This window comes from Rhinopithecus bieti, unplaced genomic scaffold (assembly GCF_001698545.2).
Source record: "Rhinopithecus bieti isolate Rb0 unplaced genomic scaffold, ASM169854v2 scaffold_41619, whole genome shotgun sequence".
Taxonomy (NCBI): domain Eukaryota; kingdom Metazoa; phylum Chordata; class Mammalia; order Primates; family Cercopithecidae; genus Rhinopithecus; species Rhinopithecus bieti.
In genome coordinates, this window is record NW_016817072.1 from 55982 (window position 1) to 82838 (window position 26857).

Here is a 26857-nt window from a genome sequence, read left to right on the forward strand (position 1 = left end):
CCAGCCACATTCAGCTGTGTGAATGTAGAAGTGGGGAGGTCAGAGTTGAATGTAAGATTTGAAGTTTTGACATACAAATCAAATTCAAAGGGAACAACAGAGTTGAAGCTGTATGCAAAGGGGGTAATACAATGATAGTGAAAGGCATTTAAGCTGAGTAAGGAGGGAAATGAGGACGTAAGAGGATAAGAGAAAATTTAAATGTAGGCTGAGCTTGATGTCTCATGCCTGTAATTCCAGGACTTTGGGAGGCTGAGGTGGGTGGATCACTTGAGGTCAGGAGTTTGAAACCAGCCTGGCCAACATGGTGAAACCCTGTCTCTACTAAAAACACAAAATTAGTTTGGCATGGTGGTGGGCGCCTGTAATCCCAGCTATTTGTGAGACTGAGGCACAAGAATTGCTTAAGTCTTGGAGGCAGAGGTTGCAGTGAGCCAGGATCACGCCACTGCCCTCTAGCCTGGGTGACAGAACAAGCCTCTATCTCAGAGGAAAAAAAAAAAAAGTAGTATGATTAACTACACCAGGACCTGCAATTAATGAATTTAAGTCCTAAAGGGAATAAGCTAGAAAGACAGGAGGTAGAAGTTAGAAAGTAAGATTCTTAGAATCAAGATGATGGGAGGCTGCAGTTATTGATAACAGCACTATTTAGGATTTGACATGGCAGTGAGTAGTTGAGGTAGAATGGATAACAAGATTACTGGAAGACAGGATTGAAGGCACTGAGAGACCATGTTACTGGAAACATCTATATAGCAATTGCAATTACTAAAACATATGCTTAGGAAAATTGACAATAGTAGCTAAAATCTTTATGGAAGGAGGACTGAACTGGTGGTCTGTACATGACTGTCCTATTGTATAGACTAGTAAAATGAGATTCAATGATAGGGGAGTAAGAAGGAAGGAAGCAAGGACATTCCTGAGTGTTTAAAATGTACCAGAATTTTGGTGTTATTCAGGTATAGTGAGGCCAACAGATCAGGAGACAATTGCCATCGAAAAGATAATTTGTTAGCTATAATTTACAAGAGGAGGGGGCACACCATACAGGGCCACACAGGGAAGCAACAGGGTTGGTCAGAAGGAGCAAGGGGAAAGCATGGACAAAAGCCTTTATTGGGGTTTTCAAGAGAAGGAATAAGCAAGGCAAGGTAAGCAACTGAACAGGATCAGGACTGGATTGTTTGAATAACGTTGGCTGGCTCTGGTCTACAGGAGTGATCCCTACTTGTCTGGTACTTGGCTATAGGGAGATTAGGGGGAAAGAATATTATCTCCTGGAATATAAGAAGCAGATAGAGGCCAGGCGCGGTGGCTCAAGCCTGTAATCCCAGCACTTTGGGAGGCTGAGATGGGCGGATCACGAGGTCAGGAGATCGAGACCATCCTGGCTAACATGGTGAAACCCCGTCTCTACTAAAAAAACTACAAAAAACTAGCCGGGCGAGGTGGCGGCGCCTGTAATCCCAGCTACCCGGGAGGCTGAGGCAGGAGAATGGCGTGAACCCGGGAGGCGGAGCTTGCAGTGAGCTGAGATCCGGCCACAGCACTCCAGCCTGGGCGACAGAGCGAGACTCCGTCTCAAAAAAAAAAAAAAAAAAAAAAAAGAAGCAGATAGAGAATGTGGATATACGGGTGGATATATAGGTGGGTCCCTGTACTTGGGATTGGCTGGTTCACAGGCAAGTCATTTACTATATCTAGGAATTAGCGAACCCTGGAAGGGGCAGTCTTTTCCCCCAACCCCATCAGCAAGACCCCAGATACCAGAAAGAAAATACAACAAGGAAGGCACCTATTCCAACCACTGTCAATCCTTGTAGCATAAGGGATGAGGGAGAGACAATGGCCACCGCCAGAGAAAGCTTGCAGAGGAAACGATTTCATTTGTCTGTGCAGTTTTATGTACTTACCTGATTGAGACTTTATCCTGGCATCTCGTCCAGCTCTTGATGTTAAACTAAACATTCAAAGGTCCTCCCTCTTTTCTTTCCCTTTCACATGCATACACACTCTCACAACAATAACCAGGTTAGTCTTCTTGGGAAATCAGATTTTTATGATCCTGAATTGAATTTTAATCATGAGGTCATAAAGCAAGCACAACTTTCCACTGACAATCATTTGAGCTATATCTTGAAGTCACTGCATATAAAACAACTTTTCAAAGGCTGTATTTCACATTCTAACTCAAGTGCACAAAGTGCACACCAAAAGGCTAAAATAAGTAGTACCATAAAAGACTATTTGAAGATCTTTATCCATGACTTAAAAAGAAAGGATGTGAACTGAAGAGACTTACAAGGACTGAATTTCACAAAGCAAAAATTCAAGAAATTATTTTATCAGAATTTTCACTAGAAGAAATTTTCATGTCAACATTTTCCATTGTACTCCCTTCCTTTTGCCTTCTTTTCATACAGACAAATGTCAAAGCAATCTGCTTTGAAAGCAAAAAAAGGGTACATCACAAGGGCTTTCTATGTGCAAGACACTACATGAGGCACCAATGGAGATGTGCACATCAATGAGACAATCTAATCTCAAGGAGCTTACATCATCACAGACACACACAACTAACCTAATACAAAACAGAATATGATTAAGTGCTTAAAATAGAGCACTGTGAAGTGCTATGAAGCACACAGCCGGCCACTCCAACTACTTTCTTTGAAATGAGAAAACTGAGGCTAAAAAACAGTAAAACAAGATAATGCACAGCCAGAAGGCAGATCTGTCTTATTGCCAAGTCCAGTGCTTCCTTCACTCTCTCATACTGGGTCTAATTCAATATTTTCTAATCACTTGCAACGAAAACAAATAAAGGATATCATTGATGTAATGTCTCCCTTTCTCTAATATATAAAAATCTGATCTATGCCAAGGATCTTCTTTTAAACATACACTCAACAGCTGAAGAAGTGTATAATTTCATAGCACCTGCTATTATGAATAATGCAATAATCATGAGCTCATAAAGCAAGTACAACTTTCCACTGAATCATTTGAGCCATATCTGCAGTCACTACCTATAAAACAATCTTATTCAGTGCTTACCATATGCCCAGGCCACTGTGCTAAGTGCTTTATAACCATCACATTTAACCATCACAACACCACTGTAAGTATTATTAATGTGCCCATTTTTCAGATGAGGAAACTAATGGTAAGTGATTAGTCTAAGTTCACACAGAAGTGGTAGAACTGGCTTCACCACAAAGCTTGTTCTTATAACAATTCTCTATCACCTACTAGGAGAAAAAAGTGTACATTTTAAAATTGGTATTTTGGCTGGGTGTGGTGGCTCACACCTGTAACCCCAGCACTATGGGAGGCCAAGGTGGGCAGATCACCTGAGGTTGGGAGTTCGAGACCAACCTGACCAACATGGAGAAACCCCGTCTCTAATAAAAATACAAAATTAGCCAGGCATGGTGGCACATGCCTGTAATCCCAGCTACTTAAGAGGCTGAGGCTGGAGAATCACTTGAGCCGGGAGGTGAAGGCTACAGTGAGCCGAGATCATGCCATTGCACCCTAGCCTGGACAACAAGAGCGGAACTCCTGTCTCAAACAAAACAAAACAAAACAAAAATTGGTATTTCAAACTCAATGATGAGCATATAACCTGTACTGAAAAACGATAATGATTTTCTAAGTTGTACTTAAAGTATCCGCTTAAATTATAGTATATTATTTTAATGAACACAGGTAGCCGAAGTTAGGCAATTTTCCATTTATGCTTTCCATAGGAGCTTCACACATGAAACAGAAACAATAAAGAGAAAAGTCATTAAAGCAACTGCTAAAGCATAAAATGAGTAAGCCAATCACATAAATACACTTAAAATATAATTATCCAAAGATAATTTTCTATACTAATGTAAATGTCATTTTGATTATAGGCAAAACCATGTCAGCAAATAACTAAAAGACTGGCATTTAAAAAATTTCTGGGATATAAGGACAGATATTCCAGAAGTTTTTTAGACATATAAAAGATACATAAGGACATAAAAACACAAAAATCCAACTGACTTCTCATAAAAGCCAAAACAGATAAGTGGCACTGGCATTAAGGACAGACATACAAACTGGTGGAATAGAACTGAGAAACCAGAAATAAACCCTCACATTTATGGGTGAATTAACTTAGGCTGCCATAATGAAATACCATAGACTAAGTAGCTTAAACAACAGAAATGTATTTCTCAGTTTTCGGAGGCTAGAAGACCAAGATGAAGTGCCAGTATGTTGGGTTCTAGTAAGGGCTCCCTGGCTTCCAGACACCATTGCCTCACTGTGTCCTTGGATGGCAGGGATACAGTAAGTATGCACACAAACTCTCTGGAGCCTCTTCTTTTTTACTTTTCTCTTTTTTTTTTTTTTTTGGAGACGGTCTCACTCTGAGGCCCAGGCTGGTGCAGTGGCATGATCTCAGCTCAGCTCACTACTCTGCCTCTGGGCTCAAGTGATCCTCCCACCTCAGCCTCCTGAGTAGCCAGGCCTATTAGCTGCACACCATCACATCCAGCTAATATTTTGTATTTTTGGTAAAGACTGGGTTTTGCCATGTTGCCCAGGTTGGTCTCAAATCCCTGGACTCAAGTGATCCACCCGCCTCTGCCCCCGCAAAGTGCTGGGACTACAGGCATGAGTCACTGTACCCACCCTAAGTCTTCTTATACAGGCACTAATCCTCATGAAGACCCCACCCTCATGAACTCATCTCAACCTATCTCCCAAAGGCCCGATCTCCATCTGCTATCACACTGAAGGCTAAGGCTTCAACATATAAATTTTGGGCGGAGACAACTGCAGTCCACAGCAATGGGCAACTCATTTTCAGTAAGTGTCTAGACAATCCAAGAAAAGAAAGGAGAGAGGAGGAGGAAAAACGTGCTTGACAATCTGCATATCTGCATACAAAATAGAGCTAGACCCCTTCTTACCATAGATACATGGCAATTAACTCAAAATTGATCCAGACCTACATTAAGAGCTAAAATATAAAAACATTAAATTCTTAGAATGAAAATATAGGAATAATCCTGGGCATCATGGCACACTGCCGTGAATCTCTGCTACTCGGGAAGACTCACTTGATCCCGATGAGTTAAGATCCATGCCTACCGAAACAGCAGCACAAACCCTTGTCTCAAAAAAACTATATACACACACCACACTCATATAACATACACATACAACACACATACACACCCACACAAACCCATACACACCACACACCGGAGCCTGTTTTTTATTGCCCTAGTTCATATATTGTCTTCTTCTCACTCTGTAGTCAAGGAACTACCTGGAGACGGGTCATTATAATGAGGTTTAATTGACTCCCAGTTCCCCAGGCTGTACAGGAAGGCATGGAAGCATAGCTGGGGAGGCCTCATGAAACTTACAATCAAGGCAGAAGGCGAAGAAGAAGGAAGCACATCTTACATGGTCAAAGAAGGAGGAAGAGCTCTAGAGAACAAGGAGGAGGTGCTACACACTTGTAAATAACCAGATCTCCTTAGAACTATCACAAGAACATCAAGGGGGAAATCCATCCCCACGATCCAGTCACCTTCCACTAGGCCCCTCCTCCAATACTGGGGATCACAATTTGACATGAGATTTGGGTGGAGACACAAATCCAAACCATATTAATGAGTAAATCCTCAAGACCATGGATTAGGCAATGGTTTCTTAGCCATCACACCAAAGGCACAGTGACAAAAGAAAAATTACATAAGCTAGACTACATAATTTTTTTTTTTTTTTTTTTTTGAGATGGAGTCTTGCTCCGTCACTGAGGCTGGAGTGCAATGGTACAATCTCAGCTCACTGCAACCTCCACCTTCTGGGTTCGGGTGATTCTCCTGCCTCAGCTTCCCAAGTAGCTGGGATTACAGGCATGCACCACCATGCCCAGCTAACTTTTTCGTATTTTTAATGGAGACGGGGTTGCCGTCTGTTGGCCAGGCTGGTCTTGAACTCCTGACCTCAGGTGATCTGCCCACCTCAGCCTCCTAAAGTGCTGGGATTACAGGCATGAGCCACTGCACCTGGCCTGACTACATAAGAATTTAAAACTTTGGTGTCATAAATGATACCATCGTGAAAGTGAAAAGACAACCCAGAGAATAGGAGAAAATATTTATAAATCATATTTGTGATAAGAGTCTAACATTACAGAATATATAAAGAACACTTAGAAGTCAATAACATAAAGAGAGCCCAATTTCAAAATGGGCAAAGGATGTAGATAGTTCTCCAGAGACATAAAAATGGCAAATAAGCACATGATAATAACGCTCAACATCATGAGTCATCAGGGAAATACAAATGAAAACTACAATGAGATACCAGTTCACATCCACAAAGAGGGTAATAATAAAAAATACAGAAGAAAATAACAAGTATGTTGAGGATGTGGAGAAACTGAAGCCCTCTTACATTGCTAGTGGGAATGTAAAATGTTATAGCCAGTTTGGAAAACGGTTTAGAAGTTCCTCAAAAGGTTAAACATAGTTACTATATATATGACCCAGCAATTCCACTCCTAGGCATATACTCAAGAAAAATAATAACATAGGTTCACAGAAAAATTTATATATAAGTGTTATAGCAGCATTATTCATCATAGCCAAAAAGTACTAATAGAAACAATTTAAATGGCAACGAATGGATTAACAAAATGTGGATGAGCCATACAATGAAATATTATGCAACAACAAAAAGAAATGAAATACAGAATGAAGATTAATTTAAACTGGTTTCTCCCATTATTTAGCTGATGACAATTCTGAGTTAAAACATGAATCTCCAAGATGTTCTGTTCTGAAAAAACAATTTGACCAAATACAAGTTACTATGGTCTGAATGTTTGTGTCCCCCCATCCCCAAAATTCATATGACAAAACTTAATCCCCAATGTGGTGGTATGAAGAGGTGGGACATTTGAGAGATGATTAGGTCATGAGGGCTCCATCCTCACAAATGAGATTAGTGCTCTTATAAAAAAGACCCAAGAAAGTTTGTTAATCCCTTTTGCCATGTGAGGACACAGAGATGATGCTGTCTTCAAGTAACTAACCCTCACCAGGCACTGAATCTGCTGGCACCCTGATCTTGGACTTCCCAGGCTCCCGAACTGTGATCAATACATTTCTGTTGTTCACCAATTACCTAGTCTAAGGTATTTTGTTATAGCAGCCCAAATGGACTAAGACATAAGCCATGAGAATAAAAACAGTTATGATGTTATATTTTTATAAGTATACATAAAGTTTCACATACCAACAATACAGAAGTCAGTACGTAGCAATGGTTCTCAACAGGGGGCAATCAGAACCTCCAGAGGACATCTGGCAATGTCTGGAGGTATTTCGGTCTCAACTAAACATCCTAAAATGCACAGCATTGTCCCCACAACAAATAATTATACAACCTGAAATGCCAATAGTGCCACTAGTGAGAAATCCTGGAATAGAATAATTCATTTAAATTACTACAGAGCACACCATTTCCCCTTTCTCAGGATCAGTCTTAGCTTAATGCTTAGCCTCTACCAGTACTAAGCTTCTAATATTAACACTTAGCCTCTATTAACACTAATTACTAAGATAATTTGGAATTTAAGTGAATGGATTTTTCTTATCAGGTTACAAAATACATATGAAAATATATTAAATAAAAACACACATGTTGAAAATAAGCAATTACATATTAGACTTACATGGATAAAGAAAGCACTTACTGTAAAAACGTTCTAAATTCTAAAGCTTCAACATTCTCCACAGCAACAGGCTCCTGATTTGTTAAACTATTTGATGTCTGTCCAAGAGTATGAAAATAGAAGTCAGGAACTCTTGCTAAAAGGACTGCTTTGTGTGCTTTGAACAAAGTACAACCCACAGAGAAGGTAACATCTGTATGGAATTCTTCCCTTAGAAGCCTATAAGGAATAAAAAGGAATCAAAGTTTAATTAGTGATGCTAAGAAACATACACATATTTTTATAAAGTAGGTTTAAAATAACACATAAGCTAAAAAATACAGAGGCAACATAAAGTTAATATAAAAATGAGTTTGTCCTCAGTTCATTCCAAAGAACATTGTTTAATATTGGCTTAGAGCCTAATTTTCTAAAATTCATAGGGAAAACAAACATAATTTCACTAAAAGAGTAAGACTACTGTTTCAAAATATTTTTTCTTATGAATTCCTTCTGATAATAAAAAATTATTTTCTGCTACTTATGTTGATTTGCCTTTAGATGTACTACCTTCTTTAGATTTATTTTTAAAATGCAAAGTTGACATGATCTTTAATTATTTAAAAGAATCAATGTTTTAAAATCTTACTTAAATTGAAGCCAAAAAAAAAAAGCTAATAGTCAATGACAGCAACAAACCACACGTCAGTAGAAAATTCAGGTTAGAAACTGGTACTTAGTTCTGGCTAATGTTAATTACCAAGTCAGAAATCCAGGTGTGGCTGTCAAAAATGTGACATTTAGTCTCTTTTCCTGTCTCCCACTCCCACAAATAGAATTATGCTCTAATCTATCATTAAATGATGGATTCATGAGGTAAACCCTTTCAAATCCCTTTGTTAATGTACAGACATAGTTACTGTAAAGCCCACTGATTACATGTATCCGTGAGTGATAGAAGAATAGCAATCAACATAATAGAAAATGTCATAATATAATCTTTTGTCTCTTTGCAGTAACTATATATTTTACTCTCTAAATATTAAATAATACTTCATATCACTATAGCAATATCATCAGCAAGGTACGTATTCTCAGAGGACTTCTGTATTACAGGATATGTAAAACTGGCAATCACACCAGTACACTACAGGAGGTACAAGTAACGGATAAAGATATCCATTACAGTGAAAGCTTAGAAAGTTGCCAATGACACTCATACTCCCCCAGCAGCAAGTTAATGGCTCCTTCCTCTAATCCCATCAGACTCAGTGCATACCTCTATTATAGTATTTCTGTCATTGCATCATTATATTTACATATCTTTCTCCCTACTAGACAATGAACTCCCCAAGGGCAAAAACTGTATCTTCAGTATACAGCAAGAGTTCAATATCTGCTTATTGAATGATCCTATTTTACCCTAGACAAAACAAATGCTTCAGAGCACAAAAGCTTTCAGAACCTTGAAAATAATGGCCAAACAGATGCATCTTAGTTTGGTCAATATTTTCAATAAATTATTTTCATAAGTAATTTTAAAGTTGCCCAAAATATGTTGGGCTCTCAAACTTTAATTGAAACAGAAACTGTACAAACACTCAATTTGTTCCTTCCTCCCACCCTCCTTCCCCATCCCACCCCTCAAGTGAATAAGGAAGCACTGCAACTGGTAGCCATACAACCATTGGCAGGGAATCCACCTTGCTGCTAATGGATGCTCATGAGTACTTGCTAAATGGGGAAAAAAAAGTGTGTATAAAATTGTTAATGTGAAAATACAGTGCTTTTTATTTGATAGAACCACTTTTATCAGTTTCAAGTATATTTTATATCTGTTACAAATCTGAAAATCTGATTCAGACTGGCTTAAACATTAAGGAGTTTACTGGCTCATCGAATAGTAAAGTCCAGAGGAAGTACAGATTGGAGCAAAGTCTCGATGCCAAGGCCCAGCTTCTTTCCATCTCATATCTTTGCCAACTACTGTATTCACCTATCTTAGTCCATTTGTGCTGCTGTAACAGAATACCACAGGATAGGTAATTTATAATGAACAAACATTTATTGCTTCACAGTTCTGGAGGCGGGGAAGTCCAACATTAAGGTGCTACCATCTGCAAGGGCCTTCTTGCTAAGTCATCACATGGTAGAAGGATAAAGGATAAAAGGGAGCAAGAAAGAGCCAAATTCATCCTTTTATAACACTACCAATCTCACCCACAAGGGTGGAGCCCTCTTGGTTTAATCATTTCTTAAGGGTCCTACCTCTTGATACTCCTACAATGGCAATTAAATTTCTTTTTCTTTTTTTTTTTTTGAGACACAGTCTTGCCCTGTTGCCTAGGCTGGAGTGCAGTGGTACCATCTTGGCTCATTGCAACCACCACCACCCGAGCTCAAGGGATCCTCTCACCTCAGCCTCCCAAGTAGCTGGGACTACAGGCAAGCATCACCACACCTGGATAATTTTTGTATCTTTTGTAGAGACAGGATTTTGCCATGTTTCCCTGGCTGGTCTTAAACTCCTGAGTGTTGGGGAAAAGCTGAGTGTCAGGAAAAAAGCTGAGGCAGGGCTTGCATGTCTGACAGAATGTAAAAGAATCTTGGAACATGTCTGGGGTCCAGGGTCTAAAACCCCTCGTTGCCTTTGGAACACCAAGCTCTGTGCCGAAGGGTGGAAGGCTGCCCTGCCGCACCACAATCTAAGCCCAGGGCATTAAACCCCTCATGGCTTGGATGGAATCCAGGGCTCAGGGCATAAAACCCCTCATGGTCTCTGGCTCCTTGCTTCTAGCACTCCCAGGCTCATAGATCAATTGTATCCTAAACTAGACGAACATGTTTCCCATTATCTCAAGTAGCAGAACATGTTCCATATGCTTCAAAGAAAATGCTAAACCATCAGAACTGTAGATCATGCACTTGATACACTGCTTTCTTTCAACCCCCACATCCTTACCACCTGCTTGTTTGATCGCCAATAAATAGTGCAGACTTCCAGAGTTCAGGGCCCTCACAGCCTCCATACTAGTGTTGTCCCCTGGTCCCACTTTATGTCTTGTCTCATTCTTTTGACTCCACCGAACTTCATAGCCCCCAAGGCCTGGTGTTGGGTCCGATCACCCCAACACTGAGCTCAAGCAATCCATCCCCCTGAGCCTCCCAAAGTGCTGGGGTTGCAGGAATAAGCCACCTGCCTAGCCTGTAAATTATTATTATTATTTTTTAGATGGAGTCTCACTCTCACCCAGGCTAGAGTGCAATGGCGTGATCTTGGCTCACTGCAACCTCTACCTCCTGGGTTCAAGCGATTCTCCTGCCGCAGCCTCCTGAGTAGCTGGGAGTACAGATGCGTGCCACCATGCCAGGCTAATTTTTGTATTTTTAGTAGGGATAGGGTTTCACTATGTTGGCCAGGCTGGTCTTGAACTCCTGACCTCAAGTGATCTGCTTGCCTTGGCCTCCCAAAGTGCTGGGATTACAGGCATAAGCCACCATGCCCAACCAGGCCGTAAATTTCAACATGAGTTTTGAGAGGACAAACATTCAAAATGTAGCATAACTTACCTAAAGCAATTTAGACTGCTGATAAAACCCAGTTATCACTAAACATTTACCGAGCAAATACTATGTACTAAGCACTGGAAACACAAAGATGACTAAAACATAATACCTATCCTCAGGGAGTTTATAGTATAGTAGGGAAGCCAGGTCTGAAAATTAAAGTGTGTGACATATTCAATAGCATAAGTAAATTTTGTTCAGGGACAGACAAAAGAGGAGACCTCATAGAGGGCATGAAAACCAAATGGGATTTTAAACACTGAGTAAGAGCTGGTTAGAGAAGTAAGGCAAGGTAAGTGCCTGGCTCCATGTTCCTTACAAAGATATGTGTGAGTGTGGAACTATACATCGGTCAGCATAAAGTATTGAGAGGGTGTGAAATGGCAGATGAAGCTGCAGAGATAAAGATGAATAAGAGGCAAAGAGCTTAACTGTATCTTACAGTGAAAAAGGAGTCACAAAACTGTGCTGAACCTCTATTAACCTCAACAGGGAAGGCAACAGGCTCAAGAGGCTGAAGAGACCCAGAGCCAGCAAACGAGACATAGGCTTTTATTAGGGGTTTACATACAGGGAAGACAGTCCAGTGGTGGCAGGTCAGACAAGATATCCACCTTAACTACAGTCCGGTGGTGATGGACTGGGAAGGAAAACTGCAAACCCTTGCAAGCAGCATAGAAGGTGATACAGCATTTTCACTTAACCCCCTTCCCCTAATGTCCTCCACCTAGCAATCTTCATAGACACCCCCCTCCCCCAAACTCACAGCTTCAATCCCCTTTACAGCCTGTGTTCCACAGTATGGGCCCAGGAGCTCAGATGTTCCTCACAGACAAGGAACTAATCTCTGGGATGGCGACTCCCAGATTCCCTAGCTCGCAACACACGCAGGTACATCCACCATACAGGGTCATTTTAAGGTTATGCCTACATTATTGCTATCAGGTGTGTTTGCCCTGTAACTGGTTTGAAACAATGGCAAATTTATTTTTCAAAATATATAAATTTGTGTAGAAGAGGAGTCAGATGAAAATGAGAATGAAGATGAGAAAACTACCACACAGATGAATAAAGCCAGGAGAGGATCAATGGTGATAAAGAGGGGATGACATTAAAATATATTTAGGTAATAAAATTGGCAGGAGTTGGTAAAATTGGCACGGAAGGGAATAACTTGGATCTCTCTCATATTTGGATAACTGGGTGCTAATGATACTACCAATCTGCTAGTCCAACTTCCCTCCTCTACTCCAGACACATTTCCAGTTGTTTCCTGGATATAGCTAGCTGGACATTTATTATACACCTCCCTTTCAGGCAAGATCAGGCTTGTTCAGGGTGGTATGGTAGTAGCCTACATGCTTCCCTTTCAAATATCCTAAGATTTGGGACCATTTTCAATGCTTCCTTTACCCTGTTCCCCAGCATGTCATCGGTCACCAAGTCTATCAATTGTTCCATTTCCACTGTCATTATGTATCCCTGGACTATTATAAAATCTCCCAGCTGGTCCCATTTCCAATTTCCCTGTCCTTAAATTCCAGATCCAAATGTGTTAATTCCCTATTTTAAAAACACTGATGTTTCTCCACTGCTTCTGGAATACATCACAAACATTTCACTGGAGAAAGAAAGCCCCTATGATCTAGTCTTAGTCTACCCATTCACCCTTACCTACTGTCACTTTGATTGCCTGCCATACAATCTCCTTCCAAATAAAGCTACCAAATTCATTTATTACTTATATGTGGCCCTGGTTTGTACCACATGCCCCTACATCCTAATCACATCTGAATGGACAATGGACTGAACCAAGGTTAGCCACTGGCCAATGTAGTAGTCAAGCAGGAGAACTTGAGCAAAGATGTTCTATAACAAACACAAACCAACTGATGGCACTGAAGAGCATTCTTAAGCAAATCTATGGTAGAAAAAGAAATGGGTAAGGAGAGAAGAGGAGATGAAGGTGCAAAGTTAACTGGAAGATCAGTTTACTGTAGAGGAGGCAGACTGCTTGGGTTCATATTCTGGTTATGTGACCCTGGGCAAGTCACTTGAAAGTCTCTGGAGCCAGATTGTCAAGGTTCTTATTCTGACTCCATCACTTTTTTTTTTTTTGAGACAGAGTCTTGCTCTGATGCCCAGACTGGAAGGCAGTGGCTCAATCTCAGCTCGCTGCAATCTCCACCTCCCAGGTTCAAACAATTCTCCTGCCTCAGCCTCACAAGCAGCTGGGACTACAGGTGCCACCATCATTTCTTTTTTTTAACATTCAGTTTCCTTATGTGTTAAATAAGAATAACAAGGCTTACCTCACAGGATTCATGAGAGAAGTAAGTAAAACATTTCATGTAAGCCCAGTGTATAGCAAATAGTAGGATGGCAATAAATATTAGTTTTGTTTTTTTACAACTGCCCTGAATAACAGTCCATTTGTCGATGTGGTCTTATTGTATGACTGTTACATCCCAAACAACTTTCCGGTTGGACACTGGAACCGGCTTTTTGAGGGCTAAAACTGTCTCCCACTTTTCCTCACTTCTCTACATATCTTATCACGTCAGGTAACCTAGGAGTGTCTCTGTTCCTTACTCTTTGGCAGAGTCTAACACGACTTGCTTTCTCAAATTCAATCAAGCTCTTTCAAATTTCTGTGCTTTCGTAAAAGTTATTCCCCTTGTTTAGATATCCTCTACCTCTCCCTTCCCAATCTTTGCCTAATCAATTCTTAACCAATCCCTAAGAGCTCGCTCAAATGTCACCCTGTAAAGTCTTCTCAACTCACCCCACCACAACTATCACTTTTATTTAGCCATTACCTCTCTCACTAGAGTGTAAGAACAAACAACATTAACCTTTATTACTTAAGACCTAGTACCGGGCTAGGTACGTGGTCGGTGCTAGATACTTCGTATTTGTAAAAGAAAAAAGTAGAATGCTGCACAACTTTTAGTTATTAGAATAAATAAATGACATTGCTATGCTTGGAGAAAATTTAGTATAACGTTTAAGGTGGTTGGGTGAGACATTTTGTTTTGTTTTTAAAAAAAATCTTGCTATATATATTTTTGTTTATAATAAGAATTTGGGAGTTCTGAGTCCTACCCTCAGTTGTAACTAAGATGAGGATAAATCGTTCACTAGCAATACTTCAACCTCATTTTCTTCATATAAATTAGATGTGTTACCCTAGAAACGTTAACAACTTCAGTATTATTTTTTCCATCTTTTTCATCAGTCCCTCCCTGGTAGAGACAAAGTAGCTTCCCCAGTAGGTAGTCCCAAATTAAAGGGAATTTTTTTTTTCTTTGATAAATTCTGTTTATAGCTATCAGAGCCTTAAGTACGGGTTTTTTGACAGAAAGCACTTTAAAATGTAGAATCCTGGCTGGGCGCGGTGGCTCACGCCTGTAATCCCAGCATTTTGGGAGGCCGAGGCGGGCGGATGACTTGTGGTCAGGAGTTCGTGACTAGCTGGCCAACATGATGAAACCCCGTCTCTACTAAAAAAACAAAAATTAGCTGGGCGTAGTGCCGCGTGCCTGTAATCCAAGCTACTCGGGAGGCTGAGGCAGGAGGACTGCTTGACCCCGGGAGGTGGAGGTTGCAGTGGGCCAAGATCCCGTCACTGCACTCCAGCCTGGGCGACAGAGCGAGACTCTGTCTCAAAAAAACAAAAAAAAGTAGAATGCTGCACAACTTTTAGTTATTAGTAATTATGTTTACTTCAGTGGTTCTCATAGTCACCCCAGCCAGCAGCATTAGCATCACCTGGGGCCTTGTTAGAAATGGAAAATTTCGGTCCCAACTCAGACCAACTGAATCAGAACTATGGTCTGGGACCCAGCAAACCTGTGTTTTAACAAGCCTTCCAGATGATTCTGATGCACACTGAAATATAAGAATCAATGTCTTGCTGGAAATGTAAATTAGCTAGGTCATATTTCTAAGCTTCATTTTCTTTGCAAGCTGAAATTACTTTAACCGGATTCCCAATAACCCGAGATGGATATCCATGAGGCTTACAAAGGTTAAATGTCAGGACGACCCTCCATTTGCTTTGGTCCTGACAGGAGATGAGAGTTACTGGGAGCTACAGAGAGCTCTAGGTGGAGAGAGGAAGCCAGGTCGCAGTCAGGAAGCATTTCAGGTAAACTGTTTAAAGAGACCTCAGAAGAGACCTCCAAGACTATAGTATTGCTGTTTCCTCATTTCAAATAATCATTTTCTAATTTTATTCTTTTCCTAAAATTGTATAAACTTATTTTAAAATTGTGTTCAGGACCTGGATCCACCCCGACCTTAGTGATATGAAACTAAGCGTGCCTGTGTTAAGATATTTCTAGCAAACTGGTGCCGCACATAATTAAGCTTTTTTGTTTTCCTTTTGAATCTGGTACATGGTGTCGAGGTGCTCCGCATTGGTTATCCCAGGGCGAGCGAAGCCACTTTCGGAATAGTGGGGAGACTAACGACCCGCAGTCGCCTGAGGCGAGGAGAACCAAGTGCTGAGGCAGGGGGAGGCAGAGCCGAAAGAAGCCACAGCTTCGGGGCGGAGGTGGGCGATTTAGGAACTGAAGCAGCCAGAGTTCCCGCCTCCTCCTACCTGAGCAAATCCTGGCTGAGCTGCTCCGACACAGTCGCCTTCAGCCGGCGCCGCTCACACGGCCCCTTCCTTTGCAACCCCTTACTGCAAACTCCAGTGGACCTCAGAAGTACCACGGGGGCCGAGCTGCCTTCCCCACAGCGAGCCATGTCTCACAGAGGTACGGCGCCCTAGAGGCCCAGTACTTGGCCTCATTTGCCCCGCCCAGGAGGAAGAAGGGGGCGTTTCCAACCGAACACTTGGCTCCTACCCAAATCCGCCCCCTAGGGTAAAAGGTTGACGCCTCTTGTCGGTTTGTAGACGGTCTCACAGAGCAGCCGGACCGCGGTGGGGAGCCTCAGAGGCCCAGAGCCGAGCCGGCTCGTGACCCGGGAGGAGCGTGCGCAGGCGTACTCGCTCTGTTTACTTCTGCCTTGCGGGCACCCCGCCTCCCATGGCTCTGGCCTGGACCATCCCGCGGGGCAAACCAGTCCTCAGGCTCCTTATCCCCTCCCCTCTACTTTCCCTTCCGGTTGTTGTTCATTCATTCAGTGTTTTACTGAGGCTCGAGTTCAAATCAGCACATGCAGCCTTTGTATGCGTCTTCCTGACAGGTCTACACTTTTTCCAACGAAAGACTGGGCGAGTCACACACCTTCACTTACCTGGCTTGTTAACCCTGAGGTATAAATGTTTGGGGCAAGAAAAATTGGCGATGGGAGGGGTAGGGGAAGACCTTCATAAACTGCCAGTCAGAACAATTCTGAGTCCAATATAAGAGGTACTTACAGCATCTAGAAGGCCCCATCCCCTTCGTATCCGCAGAGTAGCTCATATAAGCTTTTGGACTTGATCGGAGAAAGCTCAGTTAATAGGACGGGGCTTTGCATATAATGCCCTAACATTTATGACCAAGAAGGGAGAAATAGGTAAGGGGCAAAGTCTTTGAGCAGTGAAGTGGTGGATGGATGAAATATAGAATTCTATTTTGTCCCAAAGAAAGTAGCAAACGTGATTATCATTTAAGGTTTTGGTATTTATTTTTTATTTGATTACTGCCTCCAAAAGAAGAAAACTCAGTAGTTCTGCTTTGGGCCAGGCAAGTCCCATCTACTTGGGAAGAAGAGGCGGAATAATGGCTTGAGCCCGGGAGGTCGAGGCTGCAGTGGGCCATGATTGCACCACTGCACTCCAGCCTGAGCAGCACAGCAAGACCCTGTCTCCAAAAAAAAAAAAAAAAAAAAAAAATTCTGTTTCATTCACAAACTCTACGCACAAGGTGAAGATAAGGAATTGCTTGGAAAATATATTGACCAGCTTGCGGTGGCTCACACCTGTAATCCCAGCACTTTGGGAGGCCAAGGCGGGAGGATCATTTGAGCCCAGGAATTCGAGACTAGCCTGGGCAACATAAGGAGACCCTGTCTCTACCAAAAAAAAAGGAGGTGGGGAGAGGAATATATGGTCTTTGTACGTGTACCATAAGATTGGCCAAGAAGTAACCATTTCTTCAGATAATGCCCTCTCTCAAATATTTGGACATCTTAATTCTGAAAAATATAACTGGATAATTGATTTTTTAAATTAATTCCCAAGTGCTTGGATCGATAATTGATTCTTAATTATTCCTGTAGAAAAGAGGGGTGTCAAAGATAACATAATAGTAGCTTATATTTGAATCTTTATTATGTGATAAACGCTACTCTATTTGCTCTGTGTGTTTTAACTCAGTTAATCCTTACAACAACCATTTAGCTAGGTACTGTCCTCAAACCTAATTTACAGATGAGGAAGTTGAGGCATACAAAGGATAGGTAACTTGGCCAAGGTCACACAATGTCATATATCACACTATAATATATGGTGTGTTACACCATAATAATGGTATATTATAACCCAGACAGTATTTATCTTTTCTTTTTTGACTGGCAAATTTAGTCAATTTACATACACTCTTGGTAGGAATGTAAATTGGTGCAGCCATTATGGAAAACAGTATGGAGGTTCCTCAAAAAATTAAAAATAGAACTACGACGTGATCCAACAAACCCGCTTTGGGTATATTCCCAAAGGAAATGAAATTAGCACCTCATAGAGATATCTGCACTTTCATATTTGTTGCAGCATTATTCACAATAGCTAAGATATGGAAACAACCTAACTGTCCCTAGGATAGATTAATGGATAATGTTGTATATATACAATGGAATAATATTCATTCTTTTTTTTTTTGTTTTTTGTTTTTTTTGAGACGGAGTCTCGCTCTGTGGCCCAGGCTGGAGTGCAGTGGCGCGATCCCGGCTCACTGCAAGCTCCGCCTCCCGGGTTCCCGCCATTCTCCTGCCTCAGCCTCCCAAGCAGCTGGGACTACAAGCGCTCGCCGCCACGCCCGGCTAATTTTTTGCATTTTTGGTAGAGACGGGGTTTAGATCCTGCCATTTGTGACAACATGGATGAACCTGGAGGACGTATATTTGAGTAAAATTCGCCAGGCACAGAAAGACAAATACTGCCTCACGCCTGTACAGCACCTTAGGAGGCCAAGGTGGGCGGATCACGAGGTCAGGAGATCGAGACCATCCTGACTAACATGGTGAAACCCCGTCTCTCCTAAAAATACAAAAAAAGTTAGCCAGGCGTGGTGGCGGGCACCTGTAGTCCCAGCTACTCAGGAAGCTGAGGCAGGAGAATGGTGTGAACCCAGGAGGTGGAGCTTGCAGTGAGCCGAGATCTCCACTGCACTCCAGCCTGGGTGACAGAGCCAGACTCCATCTCAAAAAAAAAGACAAATGCTGCATACATACTCTCATATATAGGATATTTTAAAAGTACGTAAACAGTAGAAAGGTGGTTGGGGAAGTTGCATTTATGTAGGATGAGTAAGTATAGAGATCTAATGTACAGCATGAGAACTGTAGGTAATAATATTTGTTGTATACTAGAAATTTGCTAAGCGAGTAGATTTTAGGTGCTCATACCACAAAAAAGTAACTGTGTGGTGAAAGGGAAAAAAAGTATGTGTGATGATGATATGTGCTTGACTATATCGTTTCACTCTGTATGTCAAAACATCATGTTGTATACCTTAAATATCTACAGGTTAAAAAAAAAAAATCAAAAAAAACACCCAGGCAGTCTAGCACCAGACTCCCTTCAAAGCCCTGCCAGATTTCTACCAGGCCTCTTTATCATCTGATAAAGTAACAACTAGGCTACTCTCTGGTTGCAAATGGGCGACAGAATGATTTCTGGTTCATGTTTTATCTTAAAACAACTTAAGTTAGGCCAGGTGTAGTGGCTCATGCCTGTAATCCCAACACATTGGATGGCCGAGTTGGGCAGATCACTTGAGGTCAGGAATTTGAGACCAGCCTGGCCAACATGGTGAAACTCCGGTTCTACTAAAAATACCAAAATTAGCCAGGTGTGATGGTGCGTGCCTGTGGTCCCAGCTACTTGGGAGACTGGGGCAGGAGAATCACTTAACTGTATCATTTCGCTGCAGAGGTTGCAGTGAGCCGAGATCGTGCGACTGCACTCCAGCCTGGGTGACAGAGCAAGACTCGTTTCAAGAAATATATATAAAAATAACAAAACTTAAGGTAGCTTAGGCAGCTATGTGAAATGATTAAAGAATAAGTAAGTACTCCCTTAAAAAAACAAAACATGGCTAGCCATGGTAGCTCACACCTGTAATTCCAGCACTGGGAGGTTGAGGTGGGAGGATTGCTTGAGGCCAGGAGTTCAAGGCTGCAGTAAGTTATGATCACATTGCAGCACTGCAGTACTTAGCCTGGGCAATAGAACAAGACTGTCTCTAAAAAATATATATATGTATATATATATATAGTCATTGATGCTTCACATTCTACCATTAGATAATTTAACCTAAAGCATTATTTTTATTTTAATTCATCTCTGTAGTCATTTATCCCTAATGTGAGTGAGGTTTTCAGATGTTCTTCCTGAAAGGATTTTTGATCAGGAGGAAAAGAGAGTTTAAGGAACTAGCGGTGGGAGCTGTGAAGGTAAACATGGCTAAACTCGTAATTTGGTTTAGGGTTATCTTTAACTGTGATCTTAATGTGTGAAAAATAAATGTAGGTAAAATTGCCTTGGAAGGAAAAACTTCTTTCAAGAACTTCAATCTCATGAAAACAAACCCATTTTGATGCATTATTTCTCCCTCTTTAAAATGTTTAGGCTGAGCTTGGTGGCTCACACCAGTAATCCCAACATTTTGGGAGTCTGAGGTGGGAGGATTGCTTGAGCCCAGGAGTCCAAGAACAGCCTCGGCAGCATAGCAAGGCCTTGTCTCTACTTACTTACTTCATAAATAAATAAATAAATAAATAAATAAATAAAATTAAAGCCAGGTATGGTGGCACATGCATGTAGTCCTAGCTACTCAGGAGGCTGAAGCGGAAGGATCACCTAAACCAGGGGTTAGAGGCTGCAGTGAGCCGTGATTGTGCCTCTGCACTTCAGCCTGAGTGACAGAGTGAGACCCTGTTTCAAAACAAAAAGTGAATGTTTTAATAGGAAAAATTTCAAATCACAGCTACTCGGGAGGTTGAGGCAGGAACCCGGGAGGCAGAGGTTGCAGTGAGTCGAGATGGAGACTCCATCTCAATAAATTAAAAAAAAAAAGCAAAAGCTTTTCAGAGAGAGAGAGAGAGATCTTGTCATGTTGTCCAGGCTGACCTTGAACTCCTGGGCTCAAGTGATCTTCCTGCCTCAACCTCCTGAGTAGTTGAAACTCTAGGCATGTGCCACCATGCCCAGCTGAGTAGTGTTTTTTTGGTTGTTGTTGTCGTTGTTGTTGTTTTTAAGAACTATATATAAAAATTCGCTGACCATGGTGGTGCCCACCTGTAATCCCAGCACTTTGGAAGGCCGAGGTGAGCAGATCACCTGAGGTCTGGAGTTCAAGGCCTGCCTCGCCAACATGGTGAAACTCTGTCTCTACTGAAAATATAAAATTAGCTGGGCGTGGTGGTACAAGCCTGTAATCCCAGCTACTCGGGAGGCTGAGGCAGGAGAATTGCTTGAACCTGGGAAGTGGAGGTTGCAGTTAGCCGATTATCAAGCCACTCCACTCCAGCCTGGGTGACAAGAGCGAAACTCCATCTCAAAAAAATAAATAAATAAAACTATATATAAAAATGTAATGGATAAGACAGCTAAATATAAAAAGTGAAATTATATACTACTAGAAATAAAGTGGGTAAATTCCTTTATTACCTTGGAAAAAAGAATGAATGTGTATATGTATATGTGTGTATTCCACATATTCCATGTACTCAGATCACCCCTTCTTAAACATAAGGTAACATGCATACTATATATTTACTATTCTGCCTCTTGTTTTTCCTCATTTAACAGTATATACTAGAGTGTTCTGCCTGCTTCCGGACGAGCAAGGAGACTCGTGGTCTGGTTCTTGGACTTCCCTAACAGCATGGCCCCTAAACGCCAGTCTCCACTCCTGCTTGAAAAGAAGAAACCAAGACCACCTCCTGCTCTGGGACCAGAGGACACATCAGCCTCTGCAGGCTTACTGAAGAAGGGAGAAAAAGAACAGCAAGAAGCAATTGAACACATTGATGAAGTACAAAATGAAATAGACAGACTTAATGAACAAGACAGTGAGGAGATTTTGAAAGTAGAACAGAAATATAACAAACTCTGCCAACCATTTTTTCAGAAGAGGTCAGAATTGATCACCAAAATACCAGATTTTTGGGTAACAACATTTGTCAGCCATCCACAAATGTCTGCACTGCTTGGGGAGGAGGATGAAGAGGCACTGCATTATTTGACCAAAGTTGAATTTGAAGATATTAAATCAGGTTACAGAATAGATTTTTATTTTGATGAAAATCCTTTCTTTGGAAATAAAGTTTTCTCCAAAGAATTTCATCTGAATGAGAGTGGTGATCCATCTTCGAAGTCCACTGAAATCAAATGGAAATCTGGAAAGGATTTGATGAAATGTTCAAGTCAAACGCAGAATAAAGCCAGCAGGAAGAGGCAGCATGAGGAACCAGAGAGCTTCTTTACCTGGTTTACTGACCATTCTGATGCAGGTGCTGATGAGTTAGGAGAGGTCATCAAAGATGATATTTGGCCAAACCCATTGCAGTACTACTTGGTTCCTAATATGGATAATGAAGAAGGAGAAGGAGAAGAAGATGATGATGATGAAGAGGAGGAAGGATTAGAAGATATTGATGAAGAAGGGGATGAGGATGAAGGTAAAGAAGATGAAGATGATGATGAAGGGGAGGAAGGAGAGGAGGATGAAGGAGAAGATGACAAATAGAACACTGATGGATTCCAGCCTTCCTTTTTAAAAATTTTCTCTAGTCCCTAGGAGCAAGTTGCAGTCTTTTCTTTCTTCTTTTTTTTTTTTCTTTTTTTGCCTCTTGTGCTCAGTTGCCCTGTTCTTGAGGTCTCTTTTCTCTACTCCATGGTTCTCAACTTATTTGGGGGAAATACCTTGGGAAAAGGGTCTCTTCCCCTTTCTGTTCGAAGTTCATTTTTATCCCTTCCTGTCTGAACAAAAACTGTACGGAATCAACACAACCTAGCTCTGTGGGGAAAAAGAAAAACCTGCTCCCTTCGCTCTGCTGGAAGCTGGAGGGTGCTAGGCCCCTGTGTCGTAGTGCATAGAATTCTAGCTTTTTTCCTCCTTTCTCTGTATATTGGGCTCAGAGAGTACACTGTGTCTCTATGTAGGTCAAAGGGACAATATGGGCAGTTAGCATTTACCAACATGTATCTATCTACTTTCTCTTGTTTAAAAAAAGAAAGAAAAAAACTTTAAAAAAATGGGGTTATAGAAGGTCAGCAAAGGGTGGGTTTGAGATATTTGGGTGGGTTAAGTAGGCATTTTGACAACATGGCTTCTCCTTTGGCATGTTTAATTGTGATATTTGACAGACATCCTTGCAGTTTAAGATGACACTTTTAAAATAAATTCTCTCCTAATGATGACTTGAGTGCTGCCACTCAATGGGAGACTCAGCAGAACCTCTAGGATCTTATTTGGAATTGACATTCTCTATTGTAATTTTATTCCTGATTGTTTTAAATTTTCTTTTGTTTCACTGGAAAAATGATGCTCGGTTTTAAACGTTGAAAGTGTACAAGTTGCTTTGTTACAATAAAACTAAATGTGTACACACACACACACAAGACAGTATATCCTAGAGGTTAGTTACGCCATGCTAATGCAGATCTTTGTCATTTCTTTTCATGGTGGCAATTCCACTACATTTCACTCAACTGCCGTTTTAATTTCTTCTTTGAATGATTATTCATATCCTTTGCCCATTTTGCTTTTGGTCTTTTCTGTATTTTTAGATGTTGGAGACATTAGTGTTGTCCGTGATATAATTTGCAAATATATTTTTCCATTTGTCATTTGTCTTCTGACTTGGCTTAGCTTTTAGTGGTTTTTTTTTTTCCTTTTTTTCCTGGTGTTTTTGTTTTAATGTAGTCAAATTTATTCTTTCTTTTTCTTCATTGTTTCTGGACTTTGAGTCATAGGTGGAAAGATTATCCTAACTTCCAGATTGTTAAGGAATTCATACGCTTTTCCCCTAATAATGTGTGATTTCACTTTTTATATGTAGCTATTTAATTCATTTGGAATTTATCTTGTTACATAGTATGAAGAAAAGATCCAGTTGTATATTTTATTTTTTTCCAAGTGGCTATCTAGTTATCCCAGTACCGTTTACTAAAAGTCAACTTTTCCCCTTCTCATTTTAGATGCCACTTTTATCATATGCTAAATTGTTTTCTCCCTTAGTTCTATTTCTGGACTTTCTATTCTATCACATTGTTCAGGCCATCTATTCTTGTGCCAGTATCACAGTTTTAATTATAGAGGCTTTATATACATTGCTTTAAAAAATTTTTTACTGGCTGGGTGCGGTGGCTCATGCCTGTAATCCCAGCTCTTTGAGAGGCTGAGATGGGTGGATCACTTGAGTCCAGGAGTTCGAGACTAGCCTGAGCAACATGGCAAAACCCCATCTTTATCAAAAATAGAAAAGACTAGCCCTGGGTTGCGGCACACACCTGTGGTCCTGGCTACTTAGGAGGGTGAGGCAGGAGGATCACTTGAGCCCGGGAGGTGGAAGTTGCAGTGAGCTGAGATCACACTGCTGTAAACCAGCCTGGGTGACAGAGCAAGATCCTGTCTCAAAAAATAAAAAATAAAAGCTGAATTGCTGAATGTTCCATGCCCAAGGGTGAGGGTGCAGTAATTTTTTTTTTTTGCCTTAGTATTGGTCAACTGTTAATCTGTTCAATGTCCTCTCAGTGCTAACAGCAACTCATAGAACTGATAAAGCTGAGGATTCTGCACAAACCTCACTTATACTGTTTCTGAACTCTTCCCTGCATGTGTGTAATGGTTAAAACTGTAGACTTTAGAATCATGATATTGAATCCAATTTAACTTGTTTATGAGTTGTGTGACCTAGCCTACTGGTCTAATAGTCTAAGTCTCTTGAGCTTGAGTCTATTGTGCTGATCCGTGAAGCTCTCCAAGCCTCAGTTTCCCTATAATGTAGATAAGGGTATCTCATGTGGTGGTTAGAAAGACTAGATGAGATAATCCATGTAAAATTCTGCTATGATGTGTATTATTAGCTTATGACTTATCATCACAAAATAGTTTTGAAGGTTACTCTTTAGAGTTTTAGCTTTCCCCCCACACTGTCTTCCATTCAAATAGGCAATGTCATTTTGCTGTTAGTGTTTGTTTCCTCCTAGCAGTTAAGTTTTACTAGCTCCAGTGGATGTGGTGGGTTTACAAAGGTGATAGTGATGATGAGCACTGAAGGTCTTCATGTACAGGGAAGCTGTGATTCTGATTTCTTCCTGCCATCATATTTAAGAATAGGCAGCCATTTGGAAAAGCCATTTGAAAAAGAAAAGCGATTACAGAATCCGAATAGCACCATATTACAACCCTCAATGATCTAAGTGATGAGCAGCAATAGCTGCAAAAGTCACAAAAAGAAAACCAGACAATATATGCTTTCTGATGAAAAACACACTACATGTATGATCTTGCCAAATGAATCAAACCTGAATTTGATTAAGCCTCTGGATTCCAATCAGCAGAAAATACAAAGGGCAGAAGGATATGCTGATTTGTACCATAAATATGCAGTTGGCAGAATGCAGACTATGGGAAATTCCACAGCTCGAACAGCCCAGGTTCTACAATAGAAAAAGTATAAGCAAAATAAAGGGATGGAGGGGAAATCTGTAGATTTTGAAAGGTCTAAAAAATATCTTTCATGGGCTACAATGTAGGGGGAAAAACATCCAATGTCTAAAATTGGCATGAATGAACTATAGGGTCTAGGAATAGCATCTATTATTAGAGTTTTCTGTTTCTCTGGATGTATATATATACACCCAATTGGTTCTGTTTCTCTGGAGAACTCTGTGTGTGTATGTGTGTGTATACACATATATATACATACATATATATGTGTGGGGGGGGTAGGGGTCAGGACTTAAGGAACTGGCTCACACAATTGTAAAGGCTTGGCAACCCCCAAATCTGCAGGGAGGCCTGCAGGCTGGAGACACAGGGAAGAATTGCACATGAAGTCTACAGGCAGTTTGCTGGCAGAATTCTACCCTCTTCAGGGTAGGTCAGTCTTTTTCTATTAAGGCCTTAACTGACTGGATGAGGCCCACCTACATTATGAGGGGCAGTCAGCTTTACTCATAGTCTACTGATTTAAATGTTAATCTCATGTAAACAATCTCTTCACAGAAACATCTTCAGTAATCTGGGACCAAATATCCGGGTACCATGGACTAGCCAAGTTGACACAAAATGAAGCATCACGGTATCAAAATACGCAGATTTAGATGATTAAAAAGTAAAGAAATACAGGAAGTGAAGCTATCCAAGTCAGGAAAGGAGCTTAATTTTGAGAGGAAGAGGGAGTTTGTAATTATGACAGGGGTATGGAAGAGCTTATTAGGTGGCTGGACAAGTTTCATTTCTCAACGTGAGTGTTGGTTCCAAGAGTATTCACCTTTTTTTTTTTTTTTTTTGAGACAGAGTCTCCCTCTGTCGCCCAGGCTGGAATGCAGTGGCAGAATCTTGGCTCACTGCAACCTCTGCCTCCCAGGTTCAAGTGATTCTCCCGCCTCAGCCTCCCAGGTAGCTGGGACTACAGGTGCCCGCCATCACGCCCGGCTAATTTTTGTATTTTTGGTAGAGACGGGGCTTCACCATACTGGCCAGGCTGGTCTTGAACTCCTGACCTTGTGATCCGCCCACCTCGGCCTCCCAAAGTGCTGGGAATACAGGCTTGAACCACCGCACCCAGCCAAGAGTATTAATCTTAAAACAGATTATATTTAGAATATGAAATATAGATATTTATAACATAAAATAATTATTATTAGCTATACATTTCCCTGATACAGTTTTCTGTATCTGTATTTATTTTAAAATAAAAAAATTTAAGTGTTAAGTGTTAAAGAGGATTTAAACAAAGCTATGTTAAACCTTTTTTTTTTTTTTTTTTTTTTTTTTTTTCTGAGAGAGTCTTGCTTTGTTGCCCAGGCTAGAGTGCAGTGGCGTGATCTCAGCTTGTTGCAACCTATGCCTCTTTAGCTCAAGCAATCCTCCCACCTCAGCCTCCTGAGTAGCTGGGACTATGGGCATACACTACCATGCCCAGCTAAACATTTGAGGTTAAAATGTAGAGAGTATAATAAAGACCCTACTTTTTTGTATAGCTCACTATCTAATGAGAAACAACCTTAAAAGACTTCTACAAATGTTTAGGTAGCACAGCACTACCACTGTTTGAATAAAGATACTGCTTGGTAACTACTTTTAAGTGAAAGCTGTTATTTAAATGAAAAATTTTCAGTACATTTAAACAAATCATTATACTGAATTCTATATACATATATATATATATATAATA

The 26857-nt window shown here is 40.9% G+C and overlaps 2 protein-coding genes across 2 annotated transcripts in view; one reads left to right on the top strand and one right to left on the bottom strand.

Annotated features, from left to right (window-relative positions):
* The window catches only part of LOC108517704 (BTB/POZ domain-containing protein 8), a 70825-nt gene extending 54539 nt beyond the window's left edge, over positions 1-16286 (bottom strand). The window contains 2 exon segments of the mRNA XM_017855793.1: positions 7763-7960; positions 15894-16286. Coding sequence (XP_017711282.1) covers positions 7763-7960; positions 15894-16042 — 347 coding nt within the window. The 5' untranslated portion in view covers positions 16043-16286.
* A 4987-nt stretch (positions 16287-21273) lies between these two features.
* Positions 21274-22955, top strand: SETSIP (SET like protein). Its single transcript, XM_017855792.1, has one exon. The coding sequence runs from the start codon at positions 21334-21336 to the stop codon at positions 22195-22197; it is 864 nt and encodes a 287-aa protein (XP_017711281.1). The 5' UTR covers positions 21274-21333; the 3' UTR covers positions 22198-22955.
* The last annotated feature ends 3902 nt before the right edge of the window (positions 22956-26857 follow it).

Excerpts from the sequence above, each read along its gene's own strand:
- SETSIP (XM_017855792.1), top strand. The coding sequence starts at position 21,334 with ATGGCCCCTAAACGCCAGTCTCCACTCCTGCTTGAAAAGAAGAAACCA.